Genomic DNA, 21,603 nt, shown 5'->3' on the forward strand with positions numbered 1-21,603 from the left:
CTTTGAAAAATAACCGCGACACAAAGAAAAATCAAGGGGGAATTATTACACTAACTACACAACAATATATATTTTTGCATTTTTCTTTCAATTTTAATCCCTCAAGAAACCCGTCGAATGATATCCATCATCGAGAAAAGTCAAAATTTTAAAGCTTTTATCCTTTTTTTTAATCTCTACTACTCAAACTAACAAAAGAAACTAAAACTAATATACATTACTATATACATACAATATATCCACCACCCCACACTTTAAATGGTGGCATGTACCCATGTCACACAAAGAAAAATGTAAGGTAAAGAAAACTTCCCTGATAGAGTCTGTCCATGTCGAAGACAGTACCGGGGTCTAGATAGCAAGCCCGGCCAAGTGCACGCAGCCATGCCATGACCTTTCTCTTAGACTTGGCATTTTGTGTAGCAAGGGCATCAACTCGAGCTCCCAAGTCTTTGACAGAAGTACGCATCCCCACCATTTCCTGCTCTAAGGCACTCATACTTGTGTCCCATCTGACAACTGAGGTTCCCTTAGCAACCTGCTCGTGCGGGGGTGAAGCAGCCATATCCTCAGCTTGCACTTCGTTACCCTATTCTGGTGCATCAGACTCATCGCTATTTGCCTCAACATGTCCGATAGGGTCCTTCCCAATTACTACTTTATCAGCCCGAAACTTTTGTTCCCTTTTTACTTTCCCATCCAAGTCCCTGTATTCCGGTACACGTGCCTCACGGCATAACCGAGTGATTAAGGATGTAAAGAAGAACCCATACCTTTGCACAGGACATCGAATGAACATCTCGCCGTGAATAACCTTAGCCACATCAAAATTATAGCCATTGATAAAACACCAGATCAGTGCAGCCCGGGGACCATTCACCTCAGTGGTATTTGAGGAAGGCAGTAGGCGGCTATTTATAATGTAGAGCCAACACTTCCCTTCAAAGGTAAGCGATTCCGAATGAAACTTCCGCCCCGGCGTAACCCATACTACCTCCTTGTTGGGCACACAAATTGTTCTAAAAAACAATTTCCACAGGGTTGGTTCTCTCCTATATGTATCATAGTAGTCTTCTACTTCAGGATTTTCCCAAACACTGGCAAAAGTAGGCCCTCCGAATGGCCTCTATGGATGCGTCCATACTCTTCTTTCGAACCGTGCAGACATGGTTAACATGTTCCGGGCAGTTCGCATAAAACTCCTGAACAACCAGTAAGTTGGCTTCGTCAGGTTCTTCAAAAAATATATCCAGCCATCGTCGGACCAATTCACGATACATATTGGGGCAATTATTTTAGAGGGACCCCATATCAATTCCCCTTTCGGTATGGGTTTCTTGGGTGCCTTTTTACAGAAGCGTTCCTGGGCGGCATTGGATACGAACTTGTTATTATCAAACGGGCGAGCAGTGGCAGAAACCCGCGACCGGGACGAGCCATCGTGACCACTGGAGGAAGCACCTGTGGCTCTTTGTTTCTTGGATGTCGTCATAATACCTGTAACAAATACCAATATCAGCTAAAAGCACGATGGGTATACCAAGAGCGGTTACTCAGACTTCACCAGCACACTTGGTCACAAAATTACATTCTCAAACTCTTTGGGGCATTTACACAAACACCTGATATGCACAGTCCTCCTGAACCCCCAAACAATAATGTTATAACCCCAATTCGACGAAAGATACACCAATGTCACACCTAACCCATCATGGTGAAATTCAACTATCACCCCAACACAAGAACACGTATAACTAGAAAGAAAGAACTAACAAAAATCTAATACAATTCAGGAAAAAGAAAAGAAAATAAACTAAATTAAGAGGGGGAAAATATGTCACTTACTTGAGGGGAACTTGTAAGGATTTGGGTTGGGGAGAAGAGGAAGGAAAGCACTATCAATTGATGGTGGGGATCTATGGAAGAGAAGAGATGAAAAAGGGGCAGGGTTGGGATTGTTGAGAAGAAGGGGAAAGTATGGGATTTTTGTAATTGGAGGTGTGTAGGAAGGGGGGTGGGGTTCAAATTTAGGTTAGAAGAAGGGGGGTCGGGATTTCTAAAGAGAAAAAAAGAAGAAAAAAAACACACAAAATGGGTTACCAGTGCGCGGTTGGTGCGCGGCCGCGCACGTGTGGTAGTGAGGGGACAAAAATGCGTGGTCGATGCGCGGCCCCGTACATTTGGCAGTGAAGGTCTGAAAATGCGCGGTCAGGTGCACGGCCACGCACGTTTTTTTTAAAGGTAAAACTACAATATAGTATACACTAATTTCTATCTATTCTATGCTGCGAAGAAATGTGAAGTAGAAAGAAAAGAAAATCTAACTAGCAGAAGGGTTAGAGGTTGTTTTGAGTTATAGTCGTCATCTTGACTCAACGGGCATCCTCGGTTGATTTTGATGCTCGAGGATTGCTGCGCAAATCCTCCAACAAGATACGGTTTTAGTCTGTGCCCATTTACTTTGAAACTTTCTATTCCATCTTTGTTCTAGATCTCAATTGCCCCGTATGGTGATACATGTTTCACCACATATGGTCCCGTCCATCTAGACTTGAATTTTTCGGGAAATAATATGAGTCTACTGTTGTACAGTAAGACTCTGTCCCCTTCATGAAACTCCTTTGGCTTAATCAGACGATCATGCCACCTTTTTGTCCTTTCCTTGAAGATCCGCGCACTTTCATACGTGTCCAGGCTGAACTCTTCCAATTCATTCATCTGCTCCAACCTGTGATCACCTACAAGACTAAGATCAAGATTAAGCATCTTAATTGCCCAATAAGCCTTATGTTCTATCTCAACGGGTAGGTGACAAGACTTACCATACACTAATTTGAATGGCGAAGTCCCTATGGGCGTTTTGAACGCAGTTTTATACGCCCATAGTGCTTCATCCAACTTGACAGACCAATCTTTATGAGAAGCACTAACCGTCTTTTCAAGAATTCATTTTAGTTCCCGGTTAGCCACTTCGACCTGCCCAATAGTTTGGGCATGGTACGGGGTTCCTATTTTGTGTGTGACCCCATACTTGGACAGCAGTGCAACAAACTGCTTATTCACAAAGTGTGACCCATTACGGGTAAAGATGTTTTTCCGCAAAAACTCACACACCACCCGAGCATCATTGGTCCTAGTAAGGATTGCTTCGACCCTTTTAGAGACGTAGTCAACGGCCACTAGGATATACTCATGAGAATATGACATTGGGAACGGACCCATGAAGTCGATGCCCCAAACGTCAAATATTTCACATACTAGAATGGAGTTGAGCGGCATTTTATCCCTCTTGCTAATATTACCTGCTCTCTGACACTTGTCACATGTAGCTACATACGCCCTTGCATCTTTGTACATAGTAGGCCAAAAGAAACCGGCTTCCATGACCTTTGCTGCAGTGCGATTTCCACCATAGTGACCTCCAGCTGCTCCATCATGGCAATGCGACAGAATGCTTGCCATTTCTCCTTCAGGCACACATCTTCAAATCACACTATTTGCACACAGTTTAAACAAGAAAGTATCTCAAAAGTAACTTTTTACCTCACCTTGAAGCTTCCTTCTTTGATTACGAGTGAGGTCACGGGGTAACCATCCACTAGCCAAAAAGTTGGCTACATCCGCATACCAAGGCGGCCTTTCAGAGACCGTTGCTATGGAAAAAATCTGCTCATCAGGGAACTCTTCCCTTATTTTGACTGTTTCAACTGGAGGTTTCTCAAGCCGAGATAGATGATCTGTGACTTGATTTTTTCTATACCCTTCTTATCTTTTATTTCCAAGTCAAACTCTTGAAGCAACAACACCCACTGCATCAGACGCGGCTTGGATTCCTTCTTACTCAATAGGTATTTCAACGCTGAGTGATCAGTATGTACAATCACCTTGCTTCCCACCAGGTATGATATAAACTTGTCAAAAGCAAAGACCATAGCAAAAAACTCCTTCTCAGTAGTGGCATAATTGACTTGAGCATCATTCAATGTCCTGCTTGCATAATAGATGGGCCGAAACATTTTATCTCTTCGTTGCCCCAGAACCGCTCCCACAGTTACATCATTCGCATCACATATTATCTCAAATGACTGGCTCCAATCTGGTGTCACCATAATAGGAGCACTCACAAGCGTTTCTTTTATCAATTTGCATGCTCTTAAGCACCTCACATTGGTAATGCTGGATTTTTTTTTATAAACCTCCTATAGAACCCAGCATGTCCCAAGAAGCTTCTTATGCTCTTCACCGAAGTCAGGGGAGAGAGCCTAGCAACAACATCCACCTTAGCTTTGTCAACCTCAATTCCATGCGCAATTACCTTGTGGCCCAGGACAATTCCCTCCTTTACCATGAAGTGACACTTCTCCCAGTTAAGAACCAAGTGAGTGGCTTCACAACGTTCAAGCACGAGCTTCAAATTCATAAAACAATCCTCAAAGACATCACCAAAAAAGGTGAAATCATCCATGAACACCTCTAGACATTTCCCGTTTAAATCAGAGAATATAGACATCATGCACCTCTGAAAAGTGGCAGGTGCATTCCATAGCCCAAACGACATCCTCCTGTAAGCAAAAATACTTGACGGGCAAGTGAATGTGGTCTTCTCAACATCTTCGGGGGCAATAGGTATCTGATTGTAGCTTGAATACCCATCCAGGAAGTAGTAGCATCCGTGTCCAGCCACCTTCTCGAGCATTTGATCAATAAAAGGGAGTGGAAAGTGATCTTTCCTTGTTGCATCATTCAGCCTTCTATAATCAATGCACATTCACCAACAGGTGACTGTTCTTGTGGGGATCAATTCATTATCTTCATTTTTCACCACTGTCATGCCCCCTTTTTAGGTATAAGTTGCACTGGACTAGTCCACTGGCTATCAGAGATGGGAAAAATCACTCCCGTATCTAGCAATTTGATGATCTCCTTATGCACTACCTCCTCCAGATTTTTGCTCAGCTTGCGTTGAGGCTGCACCACTGGCTTGCTATTTCCTTCCAACAGAATTTTGTGCATGCATATGGCTGGACTGATTCCTTGAATATCAACTATGTTCCAACTAATGGCCTTCTTCTGCTTTGACAGCAGCTCTACCAGTTTTTGCTCCTGTGTACCTGTCAAATCAGTAGAAATAATCAGAGGAAAATTGTTAGTTTCGAGAAAAGCATATTTCAAGTGAGTGGGGAGGACTTTCAATTCCACATTAGGCTTAGAAGCCTCCTCTTTTAGTTCATCCTCATCAACTACTTGATCCTCAGTTTCAAGAGCTTCAGCCTCTTTCTTTATTTTCGGATCTTTATCATCCACTGTGCTAGACTGAGTAATACACCTCTCTAGAGTATCCCCCACAAGCTTGTCAAACTTGTACTTCTCAGCCAACTCCCTAATGACATCTAGCTTGAAACACGTGTAGGAAGACACCTCATCACTGGGGTATTTCATCATTCTCTTCATCTGGAACACCACTTTCTCAATACCCACTCTAAGCATAAGCTGCCCCTCATAAATATCAAGGATGGCTCTACCTGTACACAAAAATGGCCTCCCTAGAATTAAAGGCACCTCCTTGTTCACCTCCATATCTACCATAATAAAGTCTACGGGGAACACAAACTTGTCCACCCGCACTAGAATATCTTCAATGATTCCCTCAGGTAGAATGGTGGTCTGGTCGGCCAGTTGTAGGGACACTGGTATTGATTTGATCACTCCAAGTTCACCTTCCAGTTTCCTAAATACAGATAGAGGCATTAGATTTATAGACACACCTGAATCACAGAGGGCCTTGTCAAAATTTTCACTCCCCAACGAGCATGGTATGGTGAAGCTTCCTGAGTCCCCACACTTTTGGGTAATTTTATTTTGCAATATGGCACTGCAGTGGGCATTCAGCTTGACCATAATATTTCTCTTGCTAGACAGGATTTCCTTCAGGAACTTTGCATAAGCGGGCATCTGAGTGAGTACCTCTGTGAAAGGGATGTTCACATAAAGTTGTTTGAGCATCTCCAAGAATCGCCCAAAACACTTGTCAAGTTTCTTCCGCTTCATCTTTTGAGGGAACGGTAGAGCTGGCATATGTCTACTTTCTTCAATTTCTTTTTGTACCCCGCTATTCTGGCTCTTTTGCTTTTCATTATTTTCCTCTGTTGGTGTCTCAGTCTGCTTGTTGACCACTTTCGATTTAGCCTTCACTATTGGGTCAGTCAATACTTTTCCGCTTCTAAGAGATATAACTTTGATTGTTTCCTTCAAGTTCTTTTCAGTGTCGGATGGGAGAGTCCAAGGAGCCCTCTCAGACAATAAATTTACAATCTGTCCCATTTGCCTTTCTATGTTTCGGATAGTCATGCCCTGAGTCTCAAATTTTTCATTTGTTTTGTTAATGAATGCCTTCATGAGATCTTCCATATTTAACTGATTTGGCTGTGGTGGCCGGTATTGTTGCCTCTGCTGGTTCTGAAAACCTGGTGGTCCCTGATCCTGGGGTTTGAGATTATTTTTCTGCCATGAGTTCAAGCTCCCATTAGGTGAACTCCACGAAACACCTGGAAGTCTTTGACCCATAGCATTAAAGTTATTCCCACTTTGGTAGTTGCCTCTATTAAAATTTCCCACAACGTTGACCTCCTCAGCTGTAGCTTGACACTCGTGTGTAGGGTGTCCCATCCCACAGATGTCACAACCCACATGTGGTTGAGTTTGCACCTGAGCCATAGTCAATTGCTTGATGTCCTTAGCCATTGCTGTAATTTGGGCCTGCATTGCTACAGACGATTCTACTTGGTGCACCCCTGCTGATTTTCTCCGATCCCCTTGGTCTGTGGACCATTGATCTACATCTTAAGATAGTTCATTCAAGAGAGTAACAATCTCTTCCGAAGTTTTCTTCATCAGAGGGCTTGCAACTGCACTATTTAGCAATCTCCTTGATGACGGGTTTAAACCATCCCAAAAGTCCTGAAGTAGCATCCATTGCTCCATTCCGTTGTGAGGGCACCTCCGCAGTAACTGTGAACATTGTCGCTCCTTCGCCTTGGCTGAAATTGTGAATATCCTACCGCATCCTTCCAGTCTTAGCAGCCGAGAAATAATTTTCCAGAAACTTGGTAGTCATCTCCTCCTACGTACGGATTGACCCTGTAGGCAAACTTCTCATCCACTGCTTTGCATCATCCTTCAGCGAGAACGGAAATGCTCTAAGGTATATAGCATCATGTGATTCTCCATTGTAGCAGAATGTGTTCATAATTTCATCAAAGTCCATCATATGGTTTTTGGGATCTTCATTGGTTTTGTCTCTGAAAATGCAATTATTCTGAATGGTCTGGATGACTCCCTGTTTGAGTTCAAAATTGTTAGCATCGATGGGTGGGGGCCTCACACTAGACTATTATTGGTTGTATACCGGTCTAGCGTAATCTCCCAGGCCTAGGACCTGCATTTTCAAATGCATCCTCGATAATTCGGTTAGGATTGAGTCTTCGATCCCCATCAACCATTTCATCAGCAATTATGCGGGCTGCTTCAGCCGCTAACCGTGCTTCCTGTTACTGAGCCACCTCTCTGGCAGCTAGGTCTACTATCTCTTTGTTGTTCACCATTTTATCCTGAGTTGAAGGCTGACCCAAAACAATCCACTCGATCATTTCTCTCTTTTCAACTACCTCAGGTGTTTGTCTAACTCTGGGTCGTATGGCACCAAGTACTTTGATGAGGATCGAGTCATAAACCGTTGAACTTAACCTGTTGCCTGCACACAGAAGAAAAGAGGGTAAAAAAGGAAAATAAAATAAAATAATTCCTGAATTAGCACTGAAAACTAATTAAAACACTATTAATCGCCAATCCCCGGCAACAGCGCCAAAATTTGATGAGCGCAAAATCGGTGTACAAAATGTAGGCTCGCTAGTCAAAGATAGTATAGTATCAAATCGTCTCCACAGGGATTGGTTTCAATAATGTTCTATTAATTCTTCACCTTAACACTATCCAGGGTAATAAACCTTTTGATTTATGTTATTATTAACTACAAATAAACTAAGATTATCAGTTGTAAGAAACTGGTGATACCCGAATGATTAGTAATAACAAAGGAATATCAATGAGAGAGGCAATGGCGATGACAAGATATGTGATCAACTATTGTTCTGGGTACTCTGTGCTAAATTCAATCTTAACTTCTTTTGATTCTTTTGAGTTCAATAGATGATCATGCTACTTCAAGGATTCCAATTCTTCTTCCGAATAAATTTGATTCCTTTAGCTAACCTAATGACAATTCCTATGAATATATGCACTAAATTAGTGAATGAATGATCTTTCGAAGAATACCTCTCGGTTATTCTCTTGAACTGGGTAAATCGATACCTGCTTAAGCTCTTTCTATTACCTAGAAGAGGCGTAAAATCAACCCAATTAAGACGGTACAAAGCAAATAGCAACAAACTTCTCTTTCGATTAAAGTAAAACTACAATAAACCATGCAATTCAATTAATAACTCATTCAGTAAGGTTGAGCAATTAACATAGAGTAAAACCCAAAACAATAATCAATTCACAACATCCGTCAACAACCCTGAGGAGAATTACTCTATAACAAAGAAAGTATTCAAAACAAGAGTATTAGAAGAACAAGAAGACATTACGATTCCCAAATTCAACCAAACATTCGTATTGAGTGAATTGGATCAAGTATCTCGCTTTCCAGTTGCTTCCGTGCTTCTTCTCCCTCCAAAGATCTCCTAAAATCCAAGATACCCTCTTTTTAGACAAGTTGGGCTATAGGTCAAGAAAAGTCACCCCCGGAATTACAATTTTAACCCTGAGAAATTATTTCTCGGAAGACCTAGGCAGGTGACCGCGCATCTGGCCGTGCACTTTGGCCATCTTCTACTTGACTTGCGCGGCGTAGTGCGGGGTTCATGCGCGGCCGCGCACCTTGGTGTCATCATCCTGCTCAAATAGTAAAGAGAGTTTTCTTTCCCCTCACTATTTTCTTGTGCCACAGTGCTCCAACAGACCTTTCTTGTGCCGCAATGTATAGTATCAACAACTTTCTAGGTATAGGGGCTGCTAAAACTGGAGGCTTCATCAAGTAGGATTTAATGCTCTCAAAGGCATTTCTACAAGGTTGGTCACACTTGAAAGGGACACCTTTCTTCATAAGATGATTGAATGGTTGGCATCTCCCAAATAGATTCGAGATGAATCTCCTAAGATAAGCTAGCTTTCCTTGCAAACTTTTTAATTCATGAGTATTTCGAGGCTCAGGCATTTTTAAAATTGCATCAACTTTGGCTTGATCAATTTTGATCCCTCGATACCGGACAATGAAACTAAGGAACTTTCCAGAAGTAACTCCAAAGGCATATTTCAATGGATTCATCCTAAGTTGGTACCTCCGGAGCAACTCAAATACCATTCTCAAGTCTTTCAAGTGGTCGCTCTTCTTTCTCGATTTTATCACAAAGTCGTCGACATAACATTCAACGTTCTTGCGGAGAAGGTCATAAATAAATATTCTGCATAGCCTTTTGGTAAGCGGCAACGCATTTTTCAAGCCAAATGGCATTACCTTGTAGCAATAAATACCTTTTGGGGTGCGAAATGCAGTAAGCTATTCATCTTTTGGTGCCATGCGAATTTAGTTATAGCCTGATGAACCATCCATGAATGACATTACCTCGTACCCAGTGGTAGCATCGATTATCAGCTTTGGAATAGGAAGCGGGAATTCATCTTTGGGGCACACATTGTTGAGATCCCTAAAGTCAACGCACACTTGAATCTGGCCATTCTTCTTCCTTACAGGGATAATACTTGAAACCCATTTTGGGTATTTAACTTCACGAATAAAGCCAGCTTCGATGAGTTTGTTAACTTTGGTTTCAATCAGGGGAACAAAGACCAGCCTAAAGTGCCTTTGAGCTTTCTTAACAGGACGAGCGCCATTCTTGACTGTAAGGTGATAGACTGCTACTTTAGGGTCCAAGCGAGGCATCTCTTTGTAACTCCAAGCAAAGACATGCCTAAACTCCTTGAGTAACTCAATATAAGTGCTTTCTTCATCAACTTCTATTAAAGCACTTAGGTAGGTGGGTTTTGATTCTTCATCAGTGCCAAGGTTTACTTCTTTTAAGGTATCAACTGTCATCTTCACCCCTTCTTCAAGTTCAGGTGGAGCATATTTCACATCTTCATCTTCTTGACGGTCCCCATCATTGAAGGATATGTGATAACACGGTGAAACATCCTCCAATTTCTCGTCATTCTCTATTAGAGATAAAATACTGTGCTCGCCTTATGCAGTAACATGATACGAAGAACTTATACTTTCTACATCTTCATCACGTTCTTTAGTGTAGACCACAGTGTATGGCTTCACCTTTAGTACCTCATCACACGAAACCATGACTTTTGTTTGTCGCCTCATTCTAGAAGGAACCAGACTTTGGAAATCCTTAGAGATCTTCTGAATTTTGGGCGAAGCGGGTGTTGTTGTATTTCGATAATTTCTATGGAACTTATTTATCTTCTTTAATGGACCTAATCTCTCAAACACGGAAGCCCTCACAGTTGATTTTCCAAGTCGATCAAAGACATAAGGCTTGTTAGAAGCGGCAGATTCATCTTCTACAGTGATATAATTATTGCCCGCCCTTCTTATGGAGATGCGCACTGGTGACGATTGCTTGTATCCCAAACCTTCATGTGGTTGCCTCATTGCAGCTTCTGATGGGAGCTTCCCTAACTTTGACGCTCATTGGAATTGTATCCAGCTATTGCAAATAGCCTGTAAGCGTTAGGATCAAAACCTTCATTTGTTCGCTTTGTCGGGAGTGCCACATTCTGCAAATGATTTTGGGCCACAAACCTTGCAAGTGGCTTTGAGGACAACTTTACTGCCTAAATTCGTTTTACCGAAAGAGTTAACTCCTTTAGCATGTTAGTTTGTAGATTAGATGATTCACCTTCATCTTTCTTCCTTTTAGGGACATATTGGAGTGCAGAAGTTACTTTCTTGCCATAAGACGCAATATCCCCTCTATAAGGTTTATTTGAGTTAAGTTGTACCTCCTTAGTAACAACTTTGGCTTTACCAGCAGTCACCTAAGCTCTTTTAGTTGTGGGCTCGTCATTCTTGCTTTTCATGACATCATCAGCTTTTAGCTCCTTCACAATGTGGTTTTTCAAGTAGAACTTTGCATTTGCGAAGTGTGACTCAGCCTCGGTGAATGGCTCATCATCAATAACTATCTTCTTCTCGACTTCACCCTCGCAGTATTTTAAACATTGATGGTAGGTAGATGGAACTACTTTATTCTCATGTATCCAAGGCCTTACAAGCAAGACGTTATATGAAGTCTTTGCATCGATCACATGCAGCCATGCACTTGATTGCATATCTTCGATGGTGATTCCCAACCTGATCACACCTATGGCTCTTTTCCCCCCTTGGTTGAATCCTTGGATCATCACATAACTTTCTGAGAGTTCGTCCATAGAATACCAAGTTCTTTCACAATGCGAATTGGCAAGATGTTCACAGAGGATCCTCCATCAAAGAAAATTCGATTTACCCTTCATATAGCCAACCAAGTACAACGAGCGGTTATGAAGAGTGTCACCTAGTAGAATATCATTATATATGAACATAACGCTTTCCTCGCACGCGTTAACTTCTTGAGTAATAGACTCGATGAGCTTTTTTGAAGATGGTGCCAACGGTAGGTCATCACTCTTTTCTTCCCCTTTTTCAGCATTTTAACAAGAGGCCTCAATACCATCACGAGAAATCTTCATGCAGAACCAACATGGCAAGAAATCCTCCAAGGTCACTGGATGTCGTGGATTTTGAGGGTGGTGCACCTCCACTTTTGCTTTCTTCAAACTCCTAACTGGATTCTGTTTCCTTGGTTTTTTTATCATCATTTTCCTTGTTGGTTGTTCTACTGATTCTTTTTGTGGGCTCCTTCTGTGGCACCTACGACGAGTCACCAACGTCCAACCTTCATCATCATCAGGTTGATCGACTTCAACTTTGTCGTTCACCAGTAATTCTTCATCTTTACTTTCTTTAAAACCACATAATTCATCCAGACTGAATGAGCCAAAGGTGATAGAGACTTGGTTTGCGCTTGCTTTCTCATCTTCAAGCACGATCTTCTTTTCACGAGCCAAGTCTATAACTTTGTCCTTGAAGACAACACACTTCTCTAGAGGGTGGCTCACAAGTCGATGGTATTTGCAGTAATTTAGGTCATTCGTTTTACCAGCTTCATTTGGCCGTTTCATCTCCGGAAGCTCAATGAGATTTAACTCGAGGAGTTTTTCAAAAATTGTTGGCACATCAGAATCCAGAAATGGGTACTCCTTCTCTTGCATTACTTTTAGAGTCAACTTCTCACTTGGTTTATCTTGAAAAGAAATGGATTTCATACTCTGCTTCTTGCTCACCTTCGTTGTGAACTTGATAGGTGATGTGTTGACATTCATAGCTTCTTTGTTTTAGACTTGGGTGCAAACTTACTCTATTTCCTGACTTCTAGCTTGTCGTTCGCTTTGCGAGGCTCATAGATAGCCAGCCTTTCGTTTCCAGCGGAGGCCATGCTTAAATCCATGTCATGGGCACGAGTCGCAAGTTTTTCAAAATGTGCTAGGCTTGATACCTTGCAAGATGTAGCGGAGTCCCCAATGCATGTATTGGATGCACATCTCTATGCGAGAAGCTTCACTAAGCCTCTCTTTGCAGTTGAGTCTTGCATTCCTCCAACGATTGATAAAGTCGATAACTGGTTCACCCTTTAGTTGACAAGTATTTGTAAGTTCTATTATACTCACAGTACGTCTCGTGCTATAAAAGCGATTGAGGAACTCTTGCTCTAGTTGATCCCAACTATAAATAAATCCCACCTCGAGGTCTGTATACCAATCAAAAGCATTTCCTTTTAGCGAGCGGACAAACTGCTTGACGAGGTAATCTCCATAAGTCCCATCATTATTGCACGTTTCAATGAAGTGTGCCACGTGTTGCTTTGGATTACCTTTACCATCAAACTGTTGAAACTTTGGAGGTTGATAGTTAGCAGGCATCTTCAACATATCGATCCTTGTAGTATACGACTTTGCGTATGTAAGAGAAGACTTGGTAGCAACTTCGTAATTGCTTTTAATAGTTCCTTCAATGAACTCCTTCAGTTGATCAATTGGAATCATCCCTTCAGATGAGACAGGGATAGCTTTAGCGGATGCAACTTGTCTTGGGAGAGAATTACTCTCTGGAACCTCTGGGAGCTTGCCAGGTGCGTGAGTGGATTCTTCTTCCATTAAGATTCCCACCCTATCTATTAGCTTGTCAATTCTAGCATCTTGATTTTGCATGAACTTGGTCAAGCCAGCAATTGCTTCCGTCAAGTTTGCCAACAGCTCCTCCACAAATGAAGTGTATGTCACCATGGCTTGCATGATTGTCGTGGACGATGGAGAATAGCATGGATTGTCACACAGATTGATCTTTGATTGGCTCATGCTATGTGGTGTAAGTGGAGAGGATCCATCACTTAAAGCATCATCATCTTCCTTCACAGCAGAGTACTTGGGTCCGGAGAGGTCAAGCAGAGCAAGAGTTTTCTTGATCTTTTCAGCAATATCGCTTCCTTCTTCGGGTGCGTTTGTAGAAGATCTTGCTACTTTTGAGGATGAAGATCCGAAAATAGGGGTTGATGCGGACGACACTTGGGGTGCTTGTTGTCCTAATGAGCTTGCTTTGCTCCTCGTAACTGGTCCAAAACTTTCAAAGGTAACATCGAGGATGCTTTTCACATCAGCATAGAACTTGGAATTAGCAGCGTTGGTGGAAGTTGAACTGGAGTTGATTTTCTTTGAAGCCATTTTAATGTTCTTAAACTTTGGTGATTGAAAAGTTGAGATGAGAGGTAGAGATGGTCCAACTGGGCGTGCCAAAATTTGTAGATAATAAAATTGCAGCGAGAAAATAATCGAGACTGAAAAATATTGCAACAATCGTAGTATTTGATTGTAAGTAATTTGAGTGTACAATCTTTATGATTCCTCTAATTCTACTTTTCCACTATAAATTCAAGGGCCTTTGAGCTTGATCTTGAACCTATATTTGTTGTCACGAATGATGATCTTGAATTCAACTAGCACTAACTTTGATTTGAACTCGTACTCCTTGAATCTTGATTTGTTCTTCGTTCTTGAGCTTGAACTTGATTTCTTGAACTTGAACTTGATTGCTTGAAGTTTGAAACTTGTGGAGGAATTTGCAGTGTTTGATCCATGAGTTTTCTCTTGCTTCTTGTTATAACTTATGGTCCCTTTTCTGAGTTATGAAGACACCTATTTATAGTTGTGGAAGAGAAGAGTTATGATAAGAACAAACTCTTTCCGACCAATCAAATTGAAGTGTGACAAGGCCGTGTTTGACTGGCCAGAACATGTCACTTGCACACGTGGCGCGGTTTCATTGACCTTTTAATGTGACTTGGCATGTCTTGTCATATTGACACGTGGTATGATCCCATTGGCTCTTCCGTTTGACTTGCCGTGCCACGTCATTTGACACGTGGCATTGGGCCTCTAGGAAGATGTCATCTTGGGCCTAATGAAGTGGACTTATCGCTTGTAGCCCGATTAAATGAGCTAACCCAATGAATTCAAAATTATTTATTTAATCCATATATATTGGACCTATATAATTAATTCAATTATATTAGATTATAATATTTATTTGGATCGATATATCTTGAATTTATAATATAATTCAAATTATTTTATGAATTTAATTTTAATAAATTTTATATGCCTACAATGCCAAGGCTCCCCTTCGAGCTAGTAAACAAAGTAAGTTAGTTAAATGAACAGCAGAGAATGGACCAATGTTATCCGCTGTGAAGCTTACAGAGAAAACATAACTGAGAATAGTGGTGACTTACACTGGCATCTTCTCTAGACATGTTGCCATAGGTTCTTGAGCTCATTCTGTCGTATAGGTTTTAGCAGGAAATCAGCTGCACCTTTTGACAAACACTTGAAAACTAAACCCACTGAATCATGAGATGACATCACTGCACATAGCCCTCATCAGGTATAGAGGAAAATAGGAGAATTGAAAATCGAAAGCCAAATAGTACTTTCCCCCCTAAAATAGTAGAATGGTAACACTGGCCAAAGAGATTACTTACTGATCACAGGAATATTCTTGCACTTCTTGTGGCTCATGATTTTGCATAACAGGCCTATGCCTGATAAACAAGGCATTACTACCTTCACTTAACACTAGGTCAATTTGATTGGTAAGATTTTCTAATATATTCCAGGCTTGCAATCCATTAGCTGCTTCTATAACTGCAAATAACCAATTAATGTGGAGATCATAAGAGCCATAAAGATGGTAAAGTAGTAATCAAGTAAAATATATTATCAACAAACAACCAAAAAAAAAAAAAAAAAAATCCAGTGGGCTCCCATAAGTGGGGTCTGGGAGGGTAGTGTGTACGCAGAATTTACCCTATCCTGGAAGCACAGAAAGACTATTTTCAATAGACCCTCGGCTAAAAATATATTATCAACAACTAACAAATATAGTTTAGTCAAGAATTAAAAACTTGTAAGCCAAACTGTTGCAAAACTTAAGTTTATCAATTCACCAAACAAATACGCAATGTTTGCTTGACTGAATATCACATGTGATGAACTTGAAACTTCACCTGGACGAGCATTGACAGATCTCTACTGCCATTCATAGTTTAAGCTGATAGTTACACCTTTGCAATACTCAACAAGATTTCAGTATATCAAACGTACATTTCCTGGTTACTTTACGTAGATCGATTGAAGATATAGGTAGCTCTTCAACTGCAGTTGCTCTGTGTCTTTCAGTTAACTTTAATTGAGGTTTTCGCAGTGCTGATGACAAGCGTAAAAGGTTATGCACATTGAAACAGATTTTAGAGTATTTCTGCTTGTGATTTACTGAGCAATCAATTATATTATCTATTTATTATTTATTACTCAACATCCTTACACTTGTGGGATTACTGGTTTATTTGTTGCTTTATACAAATGATTATTCCATACAATTTACACTTAAACTTGCCTCAATAGACAGTAGCCAGAAAAATTATATTTTGATAACATAAAGCAATAAGCTTCAAAAACCCAAAAAAACATTGACTTGAATGAAGATTTAAAAAATGATAAAGATAACAGAAATGCACCTTCAGAGCTCATCAATGAGAGCAGAAACAACAGCTACAAAGCTCCAATCACCATTAAACCCAAATGAAAACAGTTCAAAGGGTTACCAATTTGATTTTCAAATTGAAAAATAGTGTAATGTGATAATGAATAGTGCAAAATTCAATATAAAAGGACTAGAAAGTTGAAAATGTCTAAAGATTTTGGTTTGTGGAGTAGGGGAGGAAGAAGAATAAAGTCTTGGAAGTTTCCAATATGATGACGTGGATAAGTTGCAGGCCTAGAAGGGGCCACGTAGGACTAGATTATTCCATGTCAGCCGAGAGTATTCTGATGACATGGACAAAATCTAGGGGGCAAAGTGCACCGGTAGTTAGGTGTTTAAAATATATTCGTAATTTATATAATATATTTAAAAATATGCCAATTCATCTAAATTTCAATATCAAGTATTCTAAATTTTTGAACTGCTAATTTGAAGCTCAAAATTAGTGTCCCAAATTTTTGAACTACTAATTTAAAATTTAGGACACTCTTGAACTGCTAATTTAAAATTCATTACATAAAATTTAAATTTTTAGACATAATTTTTGAACTTTAGTACACGATATCCTGAAGTTTAAATTTTAAGATTTAAATTTCAGAATATCGTATCCTAAAATTTAAACAAATTGATTAATTTTTAAATATATTTTAAATAACATATTTAAAAATGGACATCGTTTACACATATCTAAAGGCATGAACTTATGGGCTTGAACTTAATCGTAACAGATTTAGGAGCGGGACACGTGGGGACTTCTGAGTTGTTTTCGCTATTATGTTTAAAAAAGGAAGGGAAACGTGGATTTCACGGACGTTAAGTTTTCCCTGAGTATAGAGGTCGCCATCTCAGCTCCTAAAGGCTAAAACCATGTAAACAAATGAAAAGATGGTCGTGAAGGCGTTATAAATTAGCGTGAAATGAGACAAAGCCCTTAAATAATTGCAGTTGCCTACTAATGTGTTGTCATGTGGTTAAGTAGAAATGTAATAAAGGAATATCTCTGTAGACAAGGTTTTGGTCATCAAATTAGTCACTTGTCAAAGCCAAAGTCAAAGAGTTTTTATAAAAAACTCAAGATTTCCAACTTTTTATTTTTTATTATTCGGTATTCAAAATTCACTAAATCAAGGACTCAGAATACGCATGGAAAAATATTCACAAATAGCCACTTTGTCGCTCTATAATTAAAAATAGCTATTATAGAATTTCAAATTTCACAAGTAAAATTCAATTATATAATACATCCTGAAGTTTTATTTATGAAATTTGAAATTATATGACAATAACTATTTTTTAAATGCATGGCCGAGAAATGGCCAGCGGACGCTATGTCTATGAATAGGTGTTCGAGTAGAGTCGGTAATTCACATGTAAAGCGCCCTCTACGTGAAATTTTTTATTCTCAGTAGTCGAACTTAAGACATAAGATTTTTAACCTTTGAATTGAATACAAAAAATAAAAATCTTTGTCACAATTAAGCATAAATCTTTAACAAAAAATTAATGTTAATTGTTGCTTCAAATGTATTATTACCCTTGAATTAGTGCTGGCCTACCATTGATGAATATGTTTGGTAATGAGTTAACATCTCCAAAAGATACTATCTTATCTAGTTATTGCTTTAATTATTAACTTAAGACTTTCCTAATTCATGTGATTTTCTAGATTCTTCCTTTCTTACACTTCCTTTTCATTTTTTGGCTTAATTAGACACGTTTCCTTTCTAGATTCAATGGTTGGCATTATTAGTAATGTTCTCGCAAAGCCAACAACTAAAGTTATACAATGCCACATTTTTTTTTTAATTTTCCCATTATCTGGGGTGTTGTATTAATTAAAAGTTGATTCTCATTAGTATAACACAAAGATAAAGATTACCCTTCAAAAGATTTGGCGAGGTGATAATATAATACAAGTTCACCTGCCACCACAAATAACAATCCTAGCTTACAAAAAAATTAGCCTTGTCATATTTGATTCTAATACTCGGTATTTGACTTTTGTCCAGGTGAAAGGGGCCCTTAACACCCTTTGGAAGTTGCTGACCGGAGAAGTTGTAATTTCCGGTCTGAGTTTTGGCAGCCAATTTTGCTAAACAGTCAGCTAGTTGGCTGGTTTCTCTGTAGCAATGGTTGATATATATATATATATATATATTTGCCTTGTACCTCATATGTACCATCTTATCACTTATATGATCCATCCTATAATTAGTCTCCTTCTTCTCCCTTAGAATATCAGCTAACAAGAGTGAATCTATCTCTAAAGTGAAAGTTGTATAACCATTTTATATACACCAGGTCATTGCAAAAAGTGCTGCATAAGCTTCTGCAAGAGTGTGATTGTTGCAACTATAGGGGAATGAGAATGCCATGATAATGTCGCCGTTGTGTTTCCTCAATGCACCTCCCAATCCAGCTCTCCCATCATTCTTGTTAAAACTTCCATTTGTGTTTAGCTTGAAGGTTCTGATCTCTGGTTTTTGCCATTGCACTACAATGCAATCTTTTTGGGGTGCATCCTTACTAGAGTGTCGCAAAAATTATTCCAAGGCAACTTGAGATTACAATTAGAATAAGCCTTGTTGATTGCAGTTTCCACATTCCAACTGATTTGTTGCTTCAACTTATAGCAGTTGAATTTCTTTTGATTTCCATACATGTAAGCACAAGTTTTTTTTTACAGTACCCAACATATGATTATAGGAGTAATACTTAACACTAATTTATGTATATCATTAACGGACTTAGTTTGCCACCAGGTATGTAACATATATCTAATAGGGTGGGGGTGATAGTTAATTCCAAGTTGAGAGCCAAAAAGGGTTGCCTATCCTTCTATGAAAACATGGTGCATATTTTCATAGGCAGGATTCTCACAACAGTTACACCTCGAAACAATCTGTCTCCCAAACCTAGAAATAACTTCATCAAAGGGGAGCTTGCATTTCCATAGTCTCCAAACCAGGAATGACATATTAAAAGGAATACAAGAATGCCAAATCTTACCAATGTGTTGTTGTTTAAGTCTAGAATTTCTTACCAGATGCCAAGCTGTCTTGTTGAAGTATTTACCATTCTCCATAAGGTCCCAATAAATCTTATCCTCTTTGTCTTGATTTCCAATATCATTTTTTAGGATATGATTTTTCAGATGATCTCGAAGGACATTTTTCAGCTTTCTAACATCCCACCTGCCCTCAGTGATGAATTCACACACCAAAGTTTTATGGCTCCTCCTAGTGTTAGTAACTAAACTTGCAAGATGGCCTTTTAAGGTCTAATTATCCCACCAAAACCTGCTTGAGCCTGAATTGATTTGCCATACCATATGCTTTTCTGCAATGTTTCTTATACTAAGAACATGCTCCCAAGCATGGAAATTCCCAGTAGCCCATTGTTTCGAAACCAAATGAGATCTAATGCAATATTTATGTCTAACATATGTTGCCCATAGAGATGATGTGGACCTGATCCTTCACCGCCTTTTCATAGCCAACATGTCACTGATTTCTTCCATCTTTCTAATACCAATGCCTCCCTCATATGTAGGCACAATGAGATTATTCGAGGAACTCCAATGTTACTTTTTACGCTTAATAGAGTTACCCCAGAAAAAAATTAGCAAAATATTTTTCAATTAATTTTAAAGTAGTTTTAGGGAGGGACATAGCAGATAATGTATAAGTGGGCAAATATTGAAGGACACTTTTAATCAACACATATTTACCACCATAAGACAAAAGCTTACCTTGCCAACCATTGATCCTTTTCACTATCTTACTAATCAATATGTCAAAATATTCAATCCTTTTTCTACCCACATATAGAGGACAACCAAGGTAATTAAAAGAAAAATTCTTATCCATAAAATCATAGCACTCCCTTATTCTATTAATCCTGCCAGCTGCAGTCTTAGAAGATGTGAGGAAAAACTCTTGTCTATGTTAACCAATTGACCAGAGCTTTTCTCATAGTTACCAATTTTCTTCATACCAAGGTTAATATATATGGAATTACCATTACAGAAAATAACAATATCATCTACATAGGCTAAATGGTTAATTTTGGGGACCTTATCATGCATAGAAAAAGGGTTAAAATCAGGATGATTATACAAATTATTAAGAGACCTGAAAAGAACATCAGCAGTCATAATGAACGAAGAAGGGGAAAGGGGATCACCTTGTTTAAGACCTTGAGAGGAAGAGAAAAACCCTTGCCTAGATCCATTAATAATGATCGAATACCAAACATTCAAAATCAAATTATGAACCATGTCTATCCAGTATTTAGAGAATCCAAATTTACTTAACACAAAATAAACAAAAGGCCATATCATTCTATCATAAGCCTTAGCCATATCAAACTTAATAACAACATTACCTCGTTCTTATCAGTAATCTTGTGAATAATTTCTTGAGCAAGTAAAATATTTTCGGAGATTAGTCTATCCTTCACAAAACCACTTTGATTAGGAGAAACTAATTTGTGCAAGAGTGGGTTTAATCTTAAATAAATAATTTTAGAGATGATTTTGTTAGAAAAGTTAGAAAGACTAACTAGTCTAAAATCAGAAAAACAAGAAGGAGTATCAATTTTGGGAATCAAAACTTAGCAAGTATGTGAGAACAATTTAGTCAAACTTTTTCCTTTGAAAAACTCCAGAACAAATGCAATGACCTTCTCTTTGATAATATCCCAACAATTATAGAAAAATGTTCCATTATATCCGTCAAGTCCCGTTGTGCTAAAAGCACTCAGGCTCAATGCAATATTTTTTATTTCAGCTTCATCGGAAATCTTACTGAGAATTAAGTTATCCTCCTCAATAATGCAATTAAGAATACACTCTAAAATAGCGGAGTTGAGGTTAGGAGTTGGTAAGTTGAACTGGGAATTGAAGTGCCTGACTGCAGCTTTGGAGATCTTTTCATCACCCATAATCCATTTACCCTTATGATTCTTGATTCTATTTACTTGTTGCTTTCTCCTTTTTTTACCTGAGAATACAGTGAAAGTATCTGGTATTACTATCACCATCTTCAAACTATTTGATCCTAGATTTCTATTTGAGAAGAGAGTCTTGGATACTCAGCCATCTAATATATTCGGCATGGGCTTTGTTCATATTTTCTCTACTTTGTTTGGTGTTGTCTTCAATGTCTTTATCTTCCAAATATTGAAGCTTCTCCTCCCAGTTGTTAGCAGCCTCATTAATGTCACAAATGTCTTCCCTGGATAATTGACTTAATCTCTTACGGAGATCCTTCAGCTTGGATTGCAAGATCTACATAGGATTACCCATAAACTTTGTATTCCAAATTTCCTTAACA

General features: G+C 39.2%; 1 protein-coding gene across 1 annotated transcript; it reads right to left on the reverse strand.

The window, feature by feature from the left end:
* Nucleotides 1-4,827: 4,827 nt before the first annotated feature.
* LOC117277830 (uncharacterized) lies at nucleotides 4,828-6,741 on the reverse strand. The gene has a single exon (XM_033657240.1). It carries the CDS (start codon nucleotides 6,739-6,741, stop codon nucleotides 4,828-4,830), a length of 1,914 nt encoding a protein of 637 aa, XP_033513131.1.
* Between the last annotated feature and the right edge of the window lie 14,862 nt (nucleotides 6,742-21,603).

This window comes from Nicotiana tomentosiformis, chromosome 7 (genome assembly GCF_000390325.3).
Source record: "Nicotiana tomentosiformis chromosome 7, ASM39032v3, whole genome shotgun sequence".
Classification (NCBI taxonomy): domain Eukaryota; kingdom Viridiplantae; phylum Streptophyta; class Magnoliopsida; order Solanales; family Solanaceae; genus Nicotiana; species Nicotiana tomentosiformis.